General features: G+C 40.2%; 1 protein-coding gene across 4 annotated transcripts; it reads left to right on the plus strand.

The window, feature by feature from the left end:
- On the plus strand, positions 1-22587 carry dlec1 (DLEC1 cilia and flagella associated protein). Of its 4 annotated transcripts, XM_047349148.1 has the most exons (39): positions 1-55; positions 168-252; positions 340-483; positions 556-715; positions 1780-1905; positions 1981-2165; positions 2629-2798; positions 10431-10509; positions 10602-10689; positions 10933-11106; positions 11182-11318; positions 12730-12822; positions 13073-13163; positions 13255-13417; positions 14010-14202; positions 14281-14357; positions 14513-14675; positions 14793-14889; positions 14981-15111; positions 15190-15351; positions 15428-15558; positions 16434-16584; positions 16984-17100; positions 17212-17333; positions 17418-17600; positions 17689-17762; positions 17831-17982; positions 18069-18184; positions 18271-18341; positions 19918-20138; positions 20209-20355; positions 20453-20575; positions 20680-20774; positions 20921-21008; positions 21103-21300; positions 21386-21547; positions 21634-21784; positions 22187-22304; positions 22411-22587. In XM_047349148.1, exons 2-39 carry the CDS (start codon positions 181-183, stop codon positions 22544-22546), a joined length of 5061 nt encoding a protein of 1686 aa, XP_047205104.1. In that variant the 5' UTR covers positions 1-55; positions 168-180; the 3' UTR covers positions 22547-22587. The 4 variants fall into 4 exon arrangements, with proteins under 4 accessions (XP_047205104.1, XP_047205103.1, XP_047205105.1 ...); XM_047349147.1 differs by having other exon boundaries at positions 12-252; XM_047349149.1 differs by having other exon boundaries at positions 12-252; positions 17695-17762.

Consider the following 22587-nt stretch of genomic DNA (forward strand, 5'->3'; position numbering starts at 1 on the left):
TAGGCAACCACGTGTACGCAAACATAACTGACCAGCGCGTCGGGATTTGGTGAAAGTATTTAACCTCTTTAGGATTTCCTCAATATATACATCTTATGTGGTCATGAACGTATGTTGCGAGTATAATAATTTATTGATTTACACCGCTTAATTTAATTGGTTTCAAGCTGTTGCTGGGGTATGTTGGAAGAAAAAGACATGTTCGTTGAACCCTCGGTGGACCGACACAGACCTGCCTCAGGAAAATCACAAGTAGGATGTGCACGTTTTCATATGGAGGGGAAAGAAATCCATAAAGTGAGGTACAAAATGAAATTTCTCCCTCTTCTTTAATTCCAGGACATTTCTCATGTATTAGTAAGCGTTTTCAAGGAGGTTTACACTAAGGACATAATCGGGGAAGAGGCTCTGTTATCCAACCTCTTCAAAACAAACGCGGGAAGAAGCAGCTATCATGAGAAATACGTTAAAGAGCTGCGGCAGGTAAGCAGGCAGTGGAACTAAAGGCTTTGATGACAGAATGAAAGGAAATGTCTTACTATTTTTTATTTCTAGGCTCGTTTTGAATATGAAGAGTGTATGCAACAGGCTGAGCAGGTGGAAAGTCACATAAATCAGGCCAGAGCCCGAGCTGCTGCCAAAGAAAGCCTGGACTATGAGCGGATGAAGGCAGAAATTGAAGTTGTTTGTGATCATCAATCTGCACCGTTCCTAAGTGAGTTGCTCTCTGATTTGCAGTCCACAGAAAAAGTTTAGAAAAACTGTAGTTTTGGTTAATTTTAAATCCAAGCCGACAGACTTGATGTAAAAAGTGGCCTAGTTCAAGTGGTTCTGATCAGTAGTTCTCCAGATTTTCCTGCACTTTTTCAAAGATTCCTTTTAGACTTTTAGCTGCATGAGACAATGGCTTTACGTACTGATGTCAACACACTGTACACTAATTGAACATCATTAATACAATACTGACTAGACTAGACTCTCACTTACATTCTTAGCCTTCTAAACTGTTTACATTTTTATGTTTAAACCCCACGTTCCAATGTATTTATTTTTTGGGATTTTATGATATATCAAATAACAGCAATGCATAATTGTGAAGTGGGGGGAAAATCATATATAGTTTTCACAATTTTCAGCAATAAAAATCTGAAAAGTGTGGCATGCCTGTTTATTCATCTCTCTTTAGACTCTGATACCCCCAAATAAAACCCAGGAGAGGAAGAAAGCGGGGTTGTGTTAGAAACTATATCCAAACTTTACATATCTCACTGCTCAATCCTTTATTTTAAAAAGGAAAACTCCCTAATGTTAAACATGATGGTGGCACCATCATGCTGTGGAGATACCTTCGTTCACAAATGGTAGGGAATCTGGTCAGGGAAGATGGCTGGAGGTAAATAGAGGCTGTCCGTTGATAGAGGCTGTGAAAGACTTGAGATCATAGTCGTTGTTCACCTTGCAGCAGGACAAACATCCTAAGCACACAGCCAGGTCTACAGAGGAATGGATTACATCAAAGCATATTTGTGGGGTCGAATGGCCCAGTCAAAGTCCAGACCTAAATCAGTTGAGAATCTGTGTCTGTTTTTTGTCGGTGATGTCCAGAGCTGAGACATGTTCCAGAGGACTTGCAGCGGTATTTGCTGTGAGAGGTAGATCTATGAAATACTGCATAACTATGTTCTACAATGTGTTGGCTGATCCAAATGATATTTGTGGTTGTAATGTGAAAAAATTCAGAAACCATAAATCAACAGTTATTTCAAAACTGCGCCTCAGGTTTATTTTCAGTCAAATCCACCTTCTCCTGGTGCGTCGATGAAGATCTTCTCAAAAGAAACAACCTGATCTCCCCTGGGGACTACTTAAATACACAAAAACCACAAGTACGAGCACCAGCTGCAGGTATGTGACGCTTCTAAGTGACATTTAGGGACTAATTGATGTGTTGACAATCTTTGTCTGAACATTTTTTGACAGTAAAATCCAGTTTTGCAAAACCCACTATCACCTATGCCATGCACACTTCCCGGGAGCCTCAGGATGATGGATATACGCTGCTTCCCAGTCCAAAGAAGACTGTTTTGGAAATGAATGAGTTGGATGACAGTCTTACTTTTGAATCAAGCTCAGATACAAGTCAAAGGAAGAGAACCCCTGAAGAGGTAGCCTTTAATTGTTTTTATCTGCGATAATTAACTAGGTAAGCAAGGATGCTGAGGGATCTGGAAAGTCTAAAGAAGGTGGATTTAGAAACAGAACTACAAAAACTCTGCGCTTACACTGCCTTGTAAAAGTTTTTATACCCCTGACAATTTTTGTCTTTTGCCAAGTTACAACCACAAACTTCAATATATTGTGTTGTGAGTTTATGTGACAGACCAACACAAGACCCAAAGGTCATGTGGGACACTCTGTTGAGATGACAACTCTGGTCTTACTGAAAGAGGAAAAAAACCAAAATGAAACACCCTGTATATTTTCCCTCCCACTTCAGAATTATGCACAGCTTTGTGTTGGTCTATCATAGAATTCCTTAAAATAATCTGAAGTTTGTGGTTGTAACGTGGTGAAAAGGAAAAAAAATCAAAGCCTAAGGCACTGTATGTTGTACTTGTTCCTAAACAGACCAAACCCAGGCCAAAGTGGATGGGCCAGCCAAGCGCAAAGGACCGGGTGGAGGGCTGGGAGAAACTTCAGAGGTTTAAAGGAAGACAAAGCTTCCTGCGCAATCCACGCTTCCTTCCTCTGAATACACAGCAGTGTGGAACATCGCTCATCTCACCTAAAGGCCGATGGTAGGGGTTTGTCTTGTAACCGTTTTTGAACCCCTGCTCTGTCCGTCTATGTTGTTGTGTCCTTGGGCAAGACACTTCACCCGCCTTGCCTGCTGATGGTGGTCAAAGGGCCCGGTGGCGCTGATTGTATGGCAGCCCGGATTCTGTCAGTTTCCCCAGGGCAGCCTGCTGCTGTCAGTGTGTGTATGGATGGGTGGATGACTGATTGTAGTTTAAAGCGCTTTGGAATCCTTGAACTAGATAAAGCACTATACAAGTGCAGGCTATTTAACATTTACCACAGAGCCAAAGTGAAGAAGGGGCATGAAAGGAGAGTTTCTAAGAATCAAAGGCTCAGAGCTCACAATGAGCTCGGAGTAAAAAAGGAATGTAGATTTAGCAGCTTACGTGAGTGCACAATAGTTGGTGTACAATACAATATAATAGGAAATACAACACCTGATCAATATTGACATGAAACATGAATGTCATTTTACCTGAGTGGAACCAGCTATACTCGAGCAGGTGCGTGTAAGCTGATACCTTATGCATCACAGTGACCACTGAGTGTAAACCAGAGAGGCAGTGAAAACCAGACAGCGATTTACATCATCCTTCATTTCTTATCTATTTTCAATCTGTTCAGCAGCTACAACATTAGTCATCAAGTGTACAGTATGTTTATACAGCTGAGAAAGACAAACACTATCAGGAGAAGAATGACTGAAATACAAGTCTCCTGTTAACAGGGTTTTATTTTCCATCCATTCCATCTATACATGCTTATCCATGCTTATCCATGTAGGGTCACAGGGGGACTGGTGCCTATCTCCAGGGGTAAATGGGTGAGAGGTGAGGTACCCCTTGGACAGGTCACCAGTCCATCACTGGGTGACACAGAGACACACAGGACAAACAACCCTGCACACACAAATTCATAGCAAAAGGCAATTTAGCAAGACCAATAAACCTATCAGTAATACTTTTGGACTGTGGGAGGAAACTGGAGTATCTGCAGAACCCATGCATGTATGGGGAGAACAGACAGATTATTGTAGTGGCTAACTAGTCTCGCGAATAATTCAGTTCAGTTCAATTTAGTTTCAATTCAGTTTATTTATATAGCGCCAATTCACAACACATGTTGTCTCAAGGCACTTCACAAAGTCAGGTTCATACTTTCCAATTAATCCTAACCATTGAACAGTGCAGTCAGATTCAGAGAGAACAGAGCAGAAACAAAAAAACACAGAAGCACTGATCCAGGAGTATTTTCTATGGGAAGGAAAAGTAAATGTTAATGCATGTAGCTCCTTTAGTTGTTTCATCTAGAAAGAAAGAACAGATAAACTCTGAGCCAGTTTTCAAGGCTAGAGTCTGAAAGAGAGCACATAGAGTTAGTCACAGTAAAAGCTCAGTCAGTAGCTACAGTGCCTTGCGAAAGTATTCGGCCCCCTTGAACTTTTCAACCTCTTGCAACATTTCAGGCTTCAAACATAAAGATATAAAATTCAAATTTTTTGTGAAGAATCAACAACAAGTGGGACACAATTGTGAAGTAGAATGAAATTTATTGGATGTGTCAAACTTTTTTAATAAATAAAAAACTGAAAAGTGGGGCGTGCAATATTATTCAGCCCCCTTGCGTTAATACTTTGTAGCGCCACCCTTTGCTGCAATTACAGCTGCAAGTCGCTTCGGGTTTGTCTCTATCAGTTTTGCACATCGAGAGACTGAAATTCTTGCCCATTCTTTCTTGCAAAACAGCTCGAGCTCAGTGAGGTTGGATGGAGAGCGTTCGTGAACAGCAGTCTTCAGCTCTTTCCACAGAATCTCGATTGGATTCAGGTCTGGACTTTGACTTGGCCATTCCAACACCTGGATACGTTTATTTGTGAACCATTCCATTGTAGATTTAGCTTTATGTTTTGGATCATTGTCTTGTTGGAAGATAAATCTCCATCCCAGTCTCAGGACTCTTGCAGACTCCAACAGGTTTTCTTCTAGAATGGTCCTGTATTTGGCTCCATCCATCTTCCCATCAATTTTGACCATCTTCCCTATCCCTCCTGACGAAAAGCAGGCCCAAACCATGATGCTGCCACCACCATGTTTGACAGTGGGGATGGTGTGTTCAGGGTGATGAGCTGTGTTGCTTTTACGCCACACATATCGTTTTGCATTGTGGCCTAACAGTTGGATTTTGGTTTCATCTGACCAGAGCACCTTCTTCTACATGTTTGGGGTGTTTCCCAGGTGGCTTGTGGAAAACTTTAAACGAGAGTTTTTATGGATTTCTTTGAGAAATGGCTTTCTTCTTGCCACCCTTCCATAAAGGCCAGATTTGTGCAGTGTACGACTGATTGTTGTCCTATGGACAGACTCTCCCACCTCAGCTGTAGATCTCTGCAGTTCATCCAGAGTGATCATGGGCCTCTTGGCTGCATCTCTGATCAGTCTTCTCCTTGTTCGAGATGAGAGTTTAGAGGGACGGCCGGGTCTTGGTAGATTTGCAGTGGTCTGATACTCCTTCCATTTCAATATGATTACTTGTACAGTGCTCCTTGGGATGTTTAAAGCTTGGGAAATCTTTTTGTATCCAAATCCGGCTTTAAACGTCTCCACAACAGTATCTCGGACCTGACTGTTGTGTTCCTTGGTCTTCATGATGCTCTCTGTGCTTTGAACAGAACCCTGAGACTATCACAGAGCAGGTGCATTTATACAGAGACTTGATTACACACAGGTGGATTCTATTTATCATCATCAGTCATTTGGGACAACATTGGATCATTCAGAGATCCTCACTGAACTTTTGGAGTGAGTTTGCTGCTCTGAAAGTAAAGGGGCTGAATAATATTGCACGCCCCACTTTTCAGTTTTTTATTTGTTAAAAAAGTTTGACACATCCAATAAATTTCATTCCACTTCACGATTGTGTCCCACTTGTTGTTGATTCTTCACAAAAAATTTGAATTTTATATCTTTATGTTTGAAGCCTGAAATGTGGCAAGAGGATGAAAAGTTCAAAGGGGCCGAATACTTTCACAAGGCACTGTATGTCTAGGAGAGAGAAAGGGTTAAACACTAAAGACAGGGCCATGTGGATCATCGGTAGAGGGTTAGCCTTAAGTTGTTGCCAGCAGAAGCTTGGACGATGTCCCTCTCCAGGAAGTTGACACAGGTAGACACAGAGTCAGGCCAGGTGTAGCTTCTAGGAAGAGAAAAGAGAGAGAACATAAAGTTAAAAGCTAAAATAAGAGCAAATAATGCAAAATTGGAGAGTAGTATGAGAATGTAGCAATGAGAGTGATATATGTTGTTATATGAGCTATAACAACATTTAATTTCCCTTTGGGATTAATAAAGTATTTTTGAATTGAATTGAATTGAAAGTGGTCATTATGTCCTCCAGCAGCCTAAGCCTATAGCAGCATAACTACAGAGATAGCTCAGGATAACCTAAGCCACTCTAACTATAAGCTTTATCAAAAAGGAAAGTTTTATTATTTAATTTCCCTTTGGGATTAATAAAGTATTTTTGAATTTGAATTTGAATTTAAGCCTAGCCTTAAAAGTAGACAGGGTGTCTGCCTCATGGACTAAAACTGGGAGCTGGTTCCACAGGAGAGGAGCCTGATAACTAAAGGATCTGCTTCCCATTCTACTTCTAGAGACTCTAGGAACCACCAGTAAACCTGCAGTCTGAGAACGAAGTGCTCTGTTAGGAACATATGGAACCATCAGATCTCTGATGTTTGATGGAGCTAAATCATTAAGGGCTTTATATGTGAGGAGGAGAATTTTAAATTCTATTCTGGATTTAACAGGGAGCCAATGAAGGGAAGCTAAAGTAGGAGAAATATGATCTCTCTTTTTCATTTTCATCAGAACTCTTGCTGCAGCATTTTGAATCAGCTGAAGGCTTTTAACTGCATTTTGTGGACATCCTGATAGTAAAGAATTACAATAGTCCAGCCTTGAAGTAACAAATGCATGGACTAGTTTTTCAGCGTCACTCCTGGACAGTATATTTCTAATTTTGGCAATGTTCCGGAGGCGAAAGAAGAAAATCCTAGAAACCTGTTTAATATGGGATTTAAATGACATGTCCTGGTCAAAAATAACACCAAGGTTTTTTACTTTATTATCGGAGGTCAATTTAATGCCATCCAGGTTAAGTGATTGACTAAGCAGTTTCTATTTTAAACACTCCGGTCCAAAGACGACGACTTCTGTCTTGTCAGAATTTAGAAGCAGAAAATTTAAAGTCATCCAAGTTTTTATGTCTTCAAGACATGCTTGTAGTCTATCTAACTGGTTGGGATCATCAGGATTCATGGATAAGTAAATTCAATTCAATTCATTTCAAAAATACTTTATTAATCCCAAAGGGAAATTAAATGTTGTTATAGCTCATATTATGAAGGTTTCCTCAAAGAGCCGTTGTAGATGCTGATGGCTACAACGGCCATTACAATAGCTGTTAAGCTGAGTATCATCAGCTTTACAGTGAAAAATGTATCCTATGCTGCCTGATAATTTGACCTATTGGAAGCATATATATAGTAAAGAGAATGGGCCCAAGTACTGAACCCTGTGGTACTCCACAATTAACCCTGGAGTTTAAAGATGATTTATCATTTACATGAATAAACTGGAATCTGTCAGACAGATAAGATTTAAACCAGCCTAGCGCTGTTCCCCTGATCCCTACAGCATATTCCAGCCTTTCTAAGAGAATATTCTGATGGACGGTATCAAATGCAGCACTGAGATCTAAGAGGACAAGTACAGACACAAGTCCATTATCTGAGGCCATAAGAAGATCATTAGTGACTTTCAGCAGAGCTGTTTCAGTGCTATAATGAGCTCTGAAGCTTGACTGAAACTCTTCAAACAGGTCATTGATGTGTAAATGCTCACACATTTGATTAGCAACTATTTTCTCAAGAATTTTAGATAACAATGGAAGATATGGAATAGAGCTCTGTAATTTTTAAATCATCTTGATCAAGTGACTGTTTCTTAAGTAAAGCTTTAATTACAGCTACCTTAAAAGCTTGTGGTACATATCCATTTACTAAAGATAGGTTAATCATACCTAAAATGGGGCTGGTAATCAGAGGGAAGACTTCCTTAAATAATTTGGTTGGGATTGGGTCTAACATACAAGTTGAAGGTTTAGATGAAGCTACTATTTCTAATAACTCAGGAAGCTCCACAGGATCAAAACAGTCCAAACACAGATCAGGTTCTACAGTTACTTCCACTGTTGTCTCACTAGCTGAGGATGAAGTAATCATCTTCAGGAGTATGTCAAAGATTTTCTTTTTAATATAATCAATTTTATTTAGGAAGAATTCCATAAAGTCATGACTGCTGAGAGCTAAGAGAATGGATGGCTCAACAGAGCAATGACTCTGTGTAAGTTTAGGAACTGTACTAAAGAGCAACCTATGATTATTCTTGTTCTCTTCTATTAATGATGAGAAATAAGCTGTTCTAGCTTGGCGAAGTGTCTTTGTATACAACAGTAGACAATTTTTCCAGATTAAGTAGGAATACTCTAGGTGTGTAGAGCGCCATTTTCTCTCCAATTTTCTAACATTGTGCTTTAAAGTACGCAGCTCTGAATTAGACCAGGGAGCCAGCCTCCTATGAATATTTACCTTCTTTTTCAAGGGGGCTGCATTGTCTAATGCATCACGCAACGATGAAGTAGCACTATGAACAAGAGAATCAATTTGTGAAGGGGAAGGAACAAATTATTGCCCTCCACTGTGTTTTTCTGTAATAATACAATACAAGACAAAAATCATGTATTTTTCATCTTTTTATGCATTAACACACAAAAGAAACATGTTCAAAAACAGATATTTTATTACACTGTGCGCAATTGCTTTAAACTTATCCAAATGGTCGGAAGTGCTAAAGACTACTTTGTATCAGGCACCTTCATTATAATTTACACATTTAAATATACTAAACTCAGTTGCTCAGTGAGCTCCTACTTTCCCAGTTGGAAACCCTACATCAGGGGCCTTCTTGTATTTCTGACTGGGAACTTAAAAAGTCCTCCTTTAAGGAACACACTCAAACTTTCAAGATCAGTTAAGTGTTTTCAACTTTGAATCAGACAAAGCGCAGGAATGTGAGAAGCTATTTTTCAGCAGATAACAGGAAGCTGAACAAAGTACAGTAAAGTTATTCTGTTTTATCCTTGTAATCCCTCAGTCTATGTATGTCCTGGATGTGAAAATGTTGGCAGCCTTTTACAAATCTAAGGGTTAAGCTAAGGAGCCACATATTACTTTATAATGCTCATCGCACTAATCACTAATTTAACAATTTAAGATGTTGTTGGGGAACGGCTACTAATTGAACTTTATTAATGCTGTAGACAGTATGAACTATCTTAGTTATTAGCAAATATGAACATGTTTAAAGACAGTTATTAATTAATCATAAAATAATTTTGGGACATTAGTAATTTTTCGGGGGGAAACACCTAGAGAAAGCAGAAACAAATAATAACAATATCAGACTGATGTTTCTGTTGGATTTTGTACTATTCTGTACAGAGATGACACTCAGAAGGCAGATTAAGAAGAGTTTTTTTCAAAGGCTTTTCAGCCAGCAATTGTCACAGCACAAATGCACTAATAATGACAATCCGTTACTAAAAAGTACAACAGCACTTATTATAGTAAAGGAATAATGATCAAAATAAGTCGAATTAAACTCAATGAGCAGTATTGATCGACATGTTCACCTTTTACAAGATGTACAGTTGCAAGTGATCATCTCTGTGTTAGCAAAGAAGAATAAGTGTGTCTTTGTATTAGAGAAGTGAAACCACATCTGAGACAAAAAGTTTCTCAAATGTCTGTCGTCTCCATGTGATCAGTTGTTGCGTGTAAAATTGGGTACTCTGTAGCCATTGTTGTTTGAACTCATGTGGTACACAGGACAGTGGGTCTTTGGGGAGAATGGGATGTTTAGGTTTGTCTTGGGCTCTAGATGTAACAAGTTAAACAAAAGAGGGTTGGTTGGCATCAGGACTCTATTATAACACAACCATCAACTAAATCCTTATAAAGGTAAATCACAAATGTTAAAATAAGTCAGTTCTCAGCCCCATGCTTATTTAATCAGCGCTAATGCTTTGGTTTGCCCAGTTAGATTCTTTGCTAGCAGTCTGGAGGATGTGTTTCTCTCCAAGTGCAAACTTGTTTTTGTCATGTATGAAATATGGCACCTCTCATCTGTTCCTTTAGTTTCCTTTTTTGTTCTTATAGAGGAAACCCTAGATTAAAAGTTGTCCTTACCTGTTCTTTGTTGTATAATAGTAAATTCTGGTTTTAGAGCAACTGCTCTCATATATATGATTTGAAGTCGCTTCTGTTCCTAATATAAACAATTAATGACTGCTCAGACAGGAAAGAAATGCTGTTTTTATTTCTTGTTTTAGTTCAGAATTCAGAATTGGCTAAAATCCATATCAGCAGGTCAAAGCCTAAGAAAAATTGGTGATCAGAAATTAGCCACAAAGTTCTGATCAGTAGATCTTTAACAATCAATTTTGGATTCGGATCAAGGATTAAAATTTACTTTTAAATTCTGCGTGTTTGTTTTTAACCCTTCTTAAAGCTCTGCTGATGATCCAGTCTTCCAAGCAAAGCCCTCAGTGATGTTTTTTACTGAATACAGCGTTGGAAATGTCTATGAGGTTTGTTCAAGTGACTGCCTCAGAACAATTAGAACCTAACATGTGGGCCGAAAATGTGATGCTCAGTAACATATCCCCATACTGCATCACAGTCTATCCTGGAGCTGAAAAACGTGACTTCCACAAGCCGCCACATCAGAGTCATCCCTCCTACCACTCCATACTTCTCTATTGGCCTGGGTGAGTCCATTTTAGCCATGATTAGTTGGCAGTGTGCAATGTCACCCCACGTGATGTGGAGATGAATCAAAATAAATTCTGTAACTCCTGGGCAACATCTAATCAAAACTCTCTGGTATGTCGTTCATTGAGTGACTAAAGCAGCTTAACTGCGAGTCACTCTAGCCCTATTCTCTTATAACAAAGCACCATTTGCTCTAAACTGAATAAACAGTTATTTATGTATAGATCTTGTGTCTGCAGGAAGATTCCCCAGTGATGGGGGCATCATTGCCCCGGGTATGAGCTGTAAGTACACACTGCGTTTTGCTCCAGACTCCTTGGGGGACTACAAGGATTTTATGGTGGTGGAGACCGAATCTGAGCATCTATTTGTGGTGCCCATCGAGGCACGGAGACCTCCTCCTGTACTTACATGTAAGCATCACTGCAAGCAACCAAACTCATTTTACATAATGGCGCTTTGAAAACCTCAGCTCGACTGTTTTGCAGTGCCCAGAGTTGTGGACTGCGGGTACTGTCTGGTCGGAGGGGTGAAGTTTGTTGAGCTCCGGTGCCAAAATGTTGGACTCAGCACTGGGACATTTTACATCATCCCTAAAGACCAGTGGCCAGCCTCAAATCTCAGGGTAAAAGTTGCAACAGTCAAACTATTTACTGCACCCTCAGCACTTATTGCCACCCCTGGTAAAGATGTATAAAAACTAAATGTTTTTAATGGCAGCTAACTAATCACAAGCTGAAATAAAATTATCTCTAACATCGAGGTTTAGGTTTCCTCTTTTTCTGCGTGGGCCAGAAAACCATGTTTCCTCTTGAAGTCCCCGGGGAGAATTTCTTATCCCAGTGTAATAGTAGCAATACAGCAACAAAAAAAATACAAATGAAAGAGTAGAGCTGAGCATTATAAGGAAATATACCTTTTAAATATGCAAGTGTAGTAAAATAAGTTGGCACGTACATATATTTCTTATGAAAAAAAATTATACCCAGAGCTTTGCAAAGAAATCCCCAGAATCATTTGCACAGTTCCTGGACTGGTAATCCCTGTGGTCACAGTTTCCGGACAGGGCTGCTAATGCAAACCACATGGTAGTAGACTGCTGATACCACAACAGAGATACAAATGCTCCTCAGGAGGGTCTTCTCCACTCTAAAGAGAGCTGGGTCTCCTTGGCAAGTAGATCTTGAGCCAACTCTTACTGTAAAGGGCATCAGTGTTGTGTGTCCAGTCCAGTTAATTGTTGAGGTGAAAACCCAACAACCTGTTTGTTCCAATCACGTTGACAGGTGAGTTTGTGGTGGTTCTGTTTATGCAGATATCCACCACCAGCTCCTTAGCTTTCCCTACATTGATTTAGAGGTGGTTCCATTTTCAACAGTTTACAAAGTCCTGTTTCCACTATGTGTACTCTTAACTCCATTCTGGATCAGTTAAACAAGGTCAAAATTCAGCAAAAAATCCAAAATCCTCCTATAAGAAGAAAGTAATAAGTAGAAACGCACAATCTTTAAATAAGCTCCTTTTACAGGTTTAGTTCATTTGAAACTTTTTAATTCCTGCTCTTACTGATAGTGTCATGTTCAGGCAAATTGTTGTTGTGATTTTCCATCTTATAAAGATAAATCTGCCCATATTCAAAAGACATATACTCTTGTGTTTCCCATTTTGAATAGTGGCTAAGAGAAATGGACACCTGTATCATATCATAATTATACCCCAGCAACAGACATAAGGCATAGATTTCTAAGTAAAAGTGTTTTAGCTAGTAGACTAGGCTAGTAGCATAAATTCAGAAAATGGCTCAGTTACATTTATTTTATTGAAATTAATTGGGGTGGCAACAAAAAAAGTATTTCTTAATGTGGGATTTATTTCTTCCCTGAATAAATGTGCTGAAATTAAGGGTTGGTTTTTGTTGGTGTAAGATTCTGCTTCCTCAATGAAAAATGACATTATCTTTACCAGGGTTGGCAGTAAATGGGGCGTGTGCTGTAAGTGCTTATAAAATAACTAAAGACATCCATTTCTTTTTGAAGTCCTTGGCAACAAGTTACTTTTCTGAGCAGCCACCCTTTGCAGTGGGCCCCTGTGTGTTTGTGCTGCAGCCAGGAGAAGCCACTGATGTGGAGGTAACCGCTCTCTCTGAATTTGCACATAAAAACAAAAACTGTTACATACAAACTTTTGCCTGCTTTGCATGAGGGAAATAAAAAACCCACAGCTTGTGTCGTGTGGCTACTCTGCACTTTCTTTTCAGAACCATCAAGAACTTTTTCAGTAGACTTCCTCATTTATTTGTTTTGCATGGACAGCCTTTATCTCATTTAAATGCATAGAGGGATATTGTGTTTTACATAATATTTTTTGCATGTGTTCGAGGTTGTTTTCTTTCCAACCGCTGTGGAGAGATGTTGTCATCTATTTACCATAGTCTGCGACAACTGCCAGGTGAAAGACATTTCCTTTGAAGGTGAGTGTTGGAAGCAAGACAACCAAGAAACTTCCTCTCAACTTCCTTTATTCTGTCTCCTGTGGTGGATTAAAGTGTTTTTGTTTTATAGGTGAGGGCCAACTGATTGGACTAGAGCTTTTGTCTGTGTCTGGAGAGAATGAGCCCCTCAATGCTGGAGAGGTGCACGACCTCACGGCAGAGCACTTTGTCCGTTTCCCCACATGCAACCCTCGCTCTGTGCAACAGAAGAGACTCATCATCAGAAACAATGTGTAAGCCTGATCCCATTGTGTGTTGTCACCATTAAGCACCTCTTAATATACACAAATTATTGTATCATAGTCATTGACCTTGATTTTCTTTGGCATGGTACAACCAATTTACTGTGATTTTATCTTATTGAACAACACAAAGCACAGTTGTGAAAGGTAGTAGTCTTTTACAAAATGAAAATATGAAAAGTCTAACAAAGATCTGTTTTCAGCCCTTCAGTTGTGGGGCGACTTTTGGAAGAGGAGTTGTCCTGCAATGACGTGCCCCTGGGCAAAGCAGTTACCTCAAATTGCCTACTGATTTGCTCAAAGTTTGGGTTGTTGTTTAGTAACTGAACCTTCCATGACATCATGAGCTTTTACCAGGGTAAATGGGGCTGTATAGAAATGCGGACCACACTTTAATAAAATACATTGAGCTGTAACATGAATAAATGAAAAATTTAAAATTGTGGTAATATTTTTACAAAGCCTGTGGCAGACCACGTGGGGTCTCCACTCACACCCAGACTACAGGATGTTAAGATTTACATATATGAGCGTTTTTGGCCGTTTCTGGTACTCTGTTCTTCTTTTCATCATTTGGTTGAAGCCATTTGGAGCTTCCCTACCAATGGCAAATCATGAAACCAAATCTACATCCTCTTCTTCTGAGGGAACCATTCAAGCCATCCCATATCCAGTTTCATCCAGACACAAATGACGTGTACCACATGAGCCCCACAACAGGCCTCCTGGCTCCCTGTCAGGACCAAGAGTTTCTCCTGACCTTCTGTCCAAAAGAGGTATGGAACAGAATGAATTACAGAGTGCAACAAACAGATCGTGGATTTATTTTAAAATAATGTTTGCACCTTTCCAAGTTGAAGGATTATCACAGTGTCCTTCACTTGGTCCTGAGGGACATCCCCCTGTTGCCACCAGAGCCCAATGAGAACAGGTACCTTTATACTTATGAGGAGGCATTAAGTGAAGCACAATGTTAAAGTAAAATAATCAAATCACAAAGTACACAAACAACGGAGTTTAAAATGTGCAGAAATGTCTGTTTGATTATTGTTCTATATTGTGTGTCTGTTCATGTGGGAAATCTAGTGTCCTTCACCCTGTGCAGCCCGGCTCCAAGGTGAGCAGTGTGATCATCATGGAGATAGAGGTCAAAGGGTCAACAGAGCCGTACCAGATCCTTCTGGAGCCCTATGCTGTCATAATCCCTGGAGAAATTTATATTTCCACAACCATTCACAAGCAGTTTAAGGTTGATTAAGGCAGTTTTTTTTTTAAATCTCATTTACTTTGCAGGACAATTAATTCAGTTAAATAAATCCAATTTTGGAGGTTTAATTCTGTTTATTTCATGGTGTCTGTGTTTCAGATGTGGAATCACAGTAAAACTTTCATCTCGTTTCAATGGGAGAGGTTGAACAGCAGCTACCATGATGTAGAAGTAGAGCCATCTGCTGGGAGAATAGGTGCACTGCATGTTAAATCCAAGGTCACGTTTGACTCTTTCCATGAACTGCGTGTTGTCAATAGTTTTTTTTATCTGTTTATTTGCTTCAGAAGAGAATGAGTGTTTTGATTTTGATCTCATCGTTAGTGGAGGGAAACCAGAGAAGGTTGAAACCTACTTGGTTTGCAACGTATTGCATCAGAACGAACCTATCAAGTTGCATGTAGAGGTTTCCTTTAAAGTAAGATTTTACAACATCTAAACAAGTCCTCTTCCATTTGAACATTTTCCTGCTTTAAAATGGTTGAATACTTAATAGGGTCCTACAGTAAAGCTCAGCGTTCCCTGTGTGGAGTTTGGGCTTGTGAGGCTTGGGGAACAAGCTCAGACCACACTCATCCTAACCAATACCACTCCTGTGGAGGCCAGCTGGACACTTCAGGAGAAGATAATTAAAGATCAGGGTCACAGAGGAAAACAGGTATTGTGTAGTATTATACCCAGTCAAATGGCTTGCCTGCTATCTCAATATCAGTATTGTCCGTATTCGTGCTCAGGTCTTAGTGGAGCCATGGAGAGGTTTGCTGCCTCCCTCTGCTTCTTGCAGTGTGAAGCTGTACTTCTGCTCAGGTGTCTGCCAGAGGTTTGAAACAGAGCTGAAGCTTACTGTGGAGAATGGAACTGGGTGGTAAGCACACCTACAGCAGCCCTCAGAAGTGTACCCACCACTTATACATTTCCAGCTGAGGCCATGATAGATCATTTACAAACTGTTTCCCCCTTTAATGTTGCATATGTTCGTTACAGTAAGATAAAAAACCCAAAGCAAATGTGTTAGAAGAAAATTATTAAAAAATAAACAATGTGATTACCTCGTTACATCAGTGTGCATTTCATTAAAAATAATACCAATGAAGTTCAAATTTAGGTTCATCTTTGGCAGGAGTCAGTAGCCACATCTTGACTTGGTAATATTTGCCAAACTCTCTGTTGGGTTTAGTTCTGGACTTAGGTTAGGTCATTTCAAAACACCTATTTTTACATTTCTTACGTTGATTTGGACTGTCTATGATGCTGAAAAATGAAATCCCTCTTCATCTTCAGCTTTACAGCAGACGCCCGAAGGTTTTGAGTCAAAACATCCACCTCAACAATAACCCCTGGGAAGATGTCATTAGGACACTAAGCTTTATTTCAGGTTCATCTGATTCCCCATCATTGATGACTGGTGGAGACTAAAGAAAAGCGAATCAAAGGTTATTTCAACAACGTATTAATTTCAGGCGCTTGCACACTTTTGCTCTTTATATTTTTCAACAAACAGAATTGTCTGGGTTTTTTTTTTTTCTGTTGAATTGTAATGGATATATGTCATACTGAAGGTGGAAAAGGTTTGGGAAGTTTAAGTCCTTTGAGAGCCGCTATACGTAGACTAGCAACATTACCTCACATTTCTTTCATTCTGCAGCTGTTGATACACATCAACTATGACAGAAATATCTATGATGGTTTTTAGTTCCCATGGTCACAGGCAGTTTTTTATTCCCAAAATGTTTCTAACAGTCACGTGTGGATCAGAGCAGACGTGCAGTGCCCTCAGGTGTGCCTGTTAAGCTGTAAGCTGGTCTTCTCTGAGCTTTACGTCGGAGTTCCCACAAAAGGCAACGTAATACTTTTCAACCAGACGCTGCTGCCATCAAACTTTAGCTGGAAGGTATCTTCTACTTTTAAAATGTTACTCGATGTTCCCACTGGATCCCATGAAATCAGTCTCAATAAAGTGCATGCTTGTCATTCAAAATCTCTACAGTATTTAAAAGTTTCTTTCAAATATTACGCAGTGTGTTGATGTAAGTGAAATATTTTAAAGGGGGATCTCCCAGTTAGACACATTTCCTTGATGGTAACGGGTACTTTGTCCCAGAAGGAGATTCTGCAGGACAGCGTTACATTGCCATGAAAAAGTAGTTGCTTCTTACAGATTTAATCTGTGTTTGCTTTTTGCTTTTTTTGATTGGTGATGCAAATCTCTTGCTTACTGAAGGTATTGCTGATAAAATCACAGACAAAATGCCCAAAGTCAATTGAGACGTCCCTATCTTTCACCTGACAGGCACAGCTCCAGGGTAAACAGGCTCCCCTCTGCACAGCCAGCTTTCACCCCTCCTCTGGTGTACTGGGACCTAATGCAACCATGGAGATCACTGTCAGTTTCACTTCTCACACAGATGTAAGTACCACCAAGTACCACCAGTGTTGCTAAGATTAGACAGTAAAGTGTCACTGCTACTTGTGTTTTATAGATGCTCCTGCTTTCTTTCGTTTTTTGTTTTTCTTATAGTCAGAGATGATTGAAGCAACTGCTCTTTGTGAGGTGCAGGGCATGAACTCACCTCTTGTTCTCGGAATTGTGGCTTCCCAAGCAAAGAAACCTTCTGTGTCCTACTCGCTGCCTGGTGTCTGGTAGCAAATTTGGATCTAGAAAACTCAGCATAACGGTATATCTTTCCAGTTTCACACCCTAAAATATTGTTATGTTGCTTCTAGTAACAGAGGGAATGATGACATTCATTCGCCACTGATGCTTGACTTTGGAGAAGATGTCATTTTGACGAGAGCAGTGACCAAACAGCTCCTAATAAGCAATGAAAGCACTATGCCTGCAGCTTTTACCATAAAGGCAGTGTTCTTCACCTGCGATGTGTCAATGGCAAACAGACTAGAAAAGAGGTAAAACAGTCCCTCACTAACCAGAACAAAAGATCACGGATTGAGGTTACCACACCATGACAGAAATGTTACACAGTCTCCATCTCAGTTACAGACTCACACATACAAAGACTCCACTTCACTCTGCACAAGTGAAAAAAGTAGACGCAAAAGCATATGAAGGTGACGTATAATTTTGTGTAAAGGTGCAAAACTTAGCAGCACAGCTGAGTTTATTTGTTTACTATCAGAGTTTGTGAGCGGCCTTCTGGCTCATGGAAAAGGGGCGGCTTTCCTGGTCCGACCAGACTCAGGGCAGCTGGGTCCGTTTGAGACCAGGACGGTGGATGTGACCGCCTACAACAACATGTGGGGGGAATACCGAGATCACCTCGTATGCAAGGTGTGTCAGGATGGCTAAGACTTAGAAGAAGGCAGCGATCTTTATTTACCCTGGTATCAACTGATTAGATCTAAACTTGTCTACAGGTTGGAGACCTTGAACCGATGCTTATACCCATGCAGATGACTGTGAAGGGCTGCCCACTCTACTTCCAAATGATAGGCCCACAACCAGATGACCAGCATCAGGGACCAATCATACAGTCTGTCAAACTTTGAATAAATTGACACCTGTTTGTGTGCTGCTTTTGATTAAATATTCTCTTTTGGTTCAAATATTACATTTTAGCTTTGGCGCTCACTTGTCAGGAGGGGACACAGTTTCTCGACCACTTCGCATCAATAACCCAACCATGTTTGGTGAGTTGTTCTTGGCAAGTTGGTTCAAAGCTTAAACTTTGACTTTCGCTATTCATTACAGTTCCTAAAAATCTGGTATACACACTACCAGTCAAAGGTTTTAGAACGCCTTTCTCACTTAATGGGTCACTTGATTTTCATGACTATTTAAATTGTAGATTCTCCCCAGAGACAACAAACATGTGAATGAACACACATGGAATTATATAATATATAGTATATTATATAGTTAACAAAAAGTTATATTTTAGATACTTCCAAAGAGCCACCCTTTGCTTTGATGTCTGCTTTGATCTCTTGGCATTCTCTCCATGATCTTCATAAGGTGGTCACCTGAAATTGTTTTCCGTCTTGAAAGAACTTCCCAGACGTTCATTGAGAGATGGCCAGAGGTTAATGTTTCACAATTTTTGGTTTGCTACCTAATTGCATATGTGTTCATTCACTGTTTTGAGGCCTTCATTGAGAATCTACATACAATGTAAATAGTCATCAACATTAAGAAAACCATTAAATGAGGCAGGTGTTCTAAAACTTTTACTGGTATTTATAGTCAGAGACCCCCAACCCTCCACCCCAGTGCAATACGTTGGGAGATGTATCTACCAGCTCTTTGTAGCTCAAGTTCAGTAAGTTTAAGGTCTTGACATTGACTAGGCCACTCTCACTCTAACGCTTTAGTCTAAACCTTTCCTGTGTAGCTCTGGCTGTATGTTTAGGGTTATTGCACAGCTATAAGGCAAAACGCGCACCAGTATTTTGCAGCTTCTAGCAGGTTTTCTTCTAGGATCCCCCTGTATTTATTTCCATTCTTTTAACCATCAACTCTTGACAGATTTCCTGTCCATGCGGTAAAAAAGCATTCTTACAGGATAATACTGTCACCTCCATGTTGAGGAAGGTGTTCTCAGGTCGATATTATGTGTTAGTTTTCTCCCACACCACATTTTGCATGTAGACCTAAGTTCAACTCAAGTCTGATCAGTGCACTTTCCTCCACACACTTGCTGTCTTTCTTAGATAGCTTGTGGCAAACTGCACATAGTATCTCTAAAGCCTGCCCAGTGGTCGGTCTGTTCATCCATCCATCCATACATAGGTGGAAGAGTTGACTGGAATTTGAGTCTGGAAAAGTAAGCAACCTTTCCAGATAATGGAAACGCTGCACCACTTAATGCTTACTTCACACTTCTTTAGTTGTCCATTTGCCTTACGTGACCCAAGGCAAGTGAGATTTCTTTCGCAGTCTTTTTTTTTGTACAGTGCTTCGTGAAATGTTCAAAGTTTGAGATATTTTTTACTCCTAAATCCTTTCTGTGTTCCTTCATTTTCCTTATCATCCTTATTTCCTTATCTTCCTTATTATCATTTGTAAAAACTTTTGAAAAACCTTAAAACTCCACAATTATGCACTGTTTGGTGTTGATCCATCACATACAACCACAATAGGATAAATAAAAGGCTGTGGTGACAAAATATGAAACATTTTAAGGGGTGTAAATGCTTTTGCAAGGCGCTTCCCTACCCATACTTCATCCAACGTTCTAAATGACTGAGTATCGTTTGTCTGAGGCAGATATCCGCGTGGACTGGGAGACCTTTAACATTGAGGAGAATGACCATAAACTGGTGGATGTTGTGGTGACATATGGAGACCACATCCCACTGAAGGATGCTGACGGTAATGAGCTGCTGAGCGGGGCATTTAGGGATTATAGTGGAAACATTCCAACACCATTGGAGAAGAATCAAACACCACCATCTGAGGTGACAAGCATGTTCCTTCAAAGTGTGACTGTGAGTATATCATGACACCAAAACCCAGATTGCCTCCGGGACATGATTATATGGGCTATTGATTCTTTAGGATGGTGAAGAGAGGGAATTTGTAACTGAAGAAGAAGAGGAAGGACCTTGTTTCTATCCTGCAAAGAAAAACCCCATCTCCGTCCACATAAGACCTCGCATAGGCAGCTTATCAGATTCCCCATACTGCATTACACCGCAACAAATTGTAAATTATTTCAGACACATTTTTGCATTTTACTCCCGAAAAACCTTCTTTATTTAATGTTATTAATGATGTATTCTTTTGATGTGTAAAACATAAGGTGATTCCCGCAAAGGGCAGTGAAACAATCCATGTAGCTTTCACCCCCTTGAATCTCTCGGACTCCCAATGTGAGTCCAGATGTGTTGGCGTGGCGCTGGGTTTCATGAGCCTAGACTGTGAGGTAACGCGCCTAGCTCATGAAAAAGCACATTTCATCATTGAATTATAAAAAAGACCAAAACTTGATGAGGTTTTTCCCATGACAAGTTTCTGTGTATGTTACAGAAGGCAGTTTGCATCCCAGGTAAAGTCAGAAGGGAACAAGGTTTGGATTTACAGCCTGTCAGATTGGATCTACAAGCAAGCATTAAGCCGGCAGTGTAAGCAGTTACCTTCATACTATTTATGCCCCCAGATCCCTCATGTCTCCTGCTCAATTTATGTTTCCTAAATTAAAATAAGCTGAAGTTGGGCAAAAACAAGCAGGCTGCAAATCTTCTTCTTGGATCCCCCCCTTTGCTTGCAGGCTGTTGGTGCAGATGGAGGAGGACGGCGGGGTGCTGGAGTTTAATGCCTCCGCCGGTGATTTACTGAGGGATGAATCAGACGAGGAGGTTGGGAATCATCAGCACATACACGATGTACTGATTTTAAGGGTATAAAGTATTTCTGAGCAGATGTTGAGTCTTTTGATGCTCTGTTGTGCAGGTAGTAGTCAGTGAATTTAGCATTACACAGAGCTTTCAGCTGAGAAACGTTGCAGAGATGCCTTTACGTTTCAAACTGGGGACACAGCCTCCATTTTCAGTTCTAAAGCCTCACTCGCGGGTTCGGACCAGCACCTCCAGCACTCCTTCTGTTGCTCACAATCAGCCATTGGTGCTTCACCCTCAACACGACATGCAGGTGAGATGAGAAAAAGCTTAGAAAATTTAATAGCGGAACTTGCTTACTTTTTAGCTATAATTGTTACTAATTCCATTATTTCTAGGTGAAAGTGGCCTTTCATTGTTCTTTGGCACTGCTGGACCTCTCAAACCAAACAGAGGAAGACATCTCTCTTAGAGTGAGGCTGATCCATACTGAAAGTGGTCAGAAGAAGCTGAGATTCATGCAAAACCTTCTTATCCACCACAGCAACAACAGCCTGCAGGTCAGAGGCAGCTTCACCATCAAGCATCATGCTTTATGAAAATTTATGTAGCTCGTGACCTTACCAAATGCATTTCCTGTGTACAGAAGGTGCCTCTGTGTGCCCATCTGGATATGCCTACCCTCAGTCTCTCCACTGACCACCTTAGCTTTGGGTTTTGTTATGTTGGACACATACAGACCAGAGAGATAAATCTCCACTGCCATGGAGCACACACCTACTGGAAATCACTTATAAGTAACTCCACAAACACCTTCACAAACAAACAGCAAACAAACAGCGAAATAGGTTGAAAACCAACACACCCCAATAGCTAAACGTTTAAAAAGTTTATTTACATATTTTCCAAATTTAAATAAGTATGTTTGGGAAAATATTTTTATAGTTCTAGAGTTCCCTCAGGCCCGTCTATGTGAGAAAAGGTTTCTCTCATCAGAGCATATTTATTCTGGGTTTCATATAAAAGATGCACAGGGCTGGCATTAAGTCAGGTTCCATCCATCCATACATCCATCCGTCCATGGAACAGTTGAGCGTTACATCTAGAAATTTGAGTCTGGAAGACTACAAAATCTTGAAATTAAAAATATGTATACTTTTTTTTGCTCATTTGCATTAACTGAGTCTCTCTCTGTTTAGAGTCAGATGAAGGAGACTCTCGTGTGTTTAAAATCACACCAGACTTTGGGTTTCTCGGATCCAAGAAAACTCTCAGGAACTCCTGGAGCCAGTGTCTGCAGATTAGCTTCACTCCAAGGTAGCAGTCAGTTCTGAAACAACACGTGTGTTAGAAAAATCAAGCATTAAGCAAACATACATAACGCCCATTTATAATTTGACTGCCTATGTGTTGTGTGTTTCAGCGAAGACAAAGAGTTCAAGGCTTTGGTGGTAATCCAGTCTCCCCTAGTGAAGATGTCCCTCACTCTGCAGCTCCAGGGAACAGGATCCTTTAATGAGGTCTACAGATCCCAGAATCGTCTGACAACTACCAAATAAAATGTTGTTTTGCTAGAATGTAAATAAATGTTTGACACTAA

Source organism: Girardinichthys multiradiatus, chromosome 21 (assembly GCF_021462225.1).
Source record: "Girardinichthys multiradiatus isolate DD_20200921_A chromosome 21, DD_fGirMul_XY1, whole genome shotgun sequence".
Classification (NCBI taxonomy): domain Eukaryota; kingdom Metazoa; phylum Chordata; class Actinopteri; order Cyprinodontiformes; family Goodeidae; genus Girardinichthys; species Girardinichthys multiradiatus.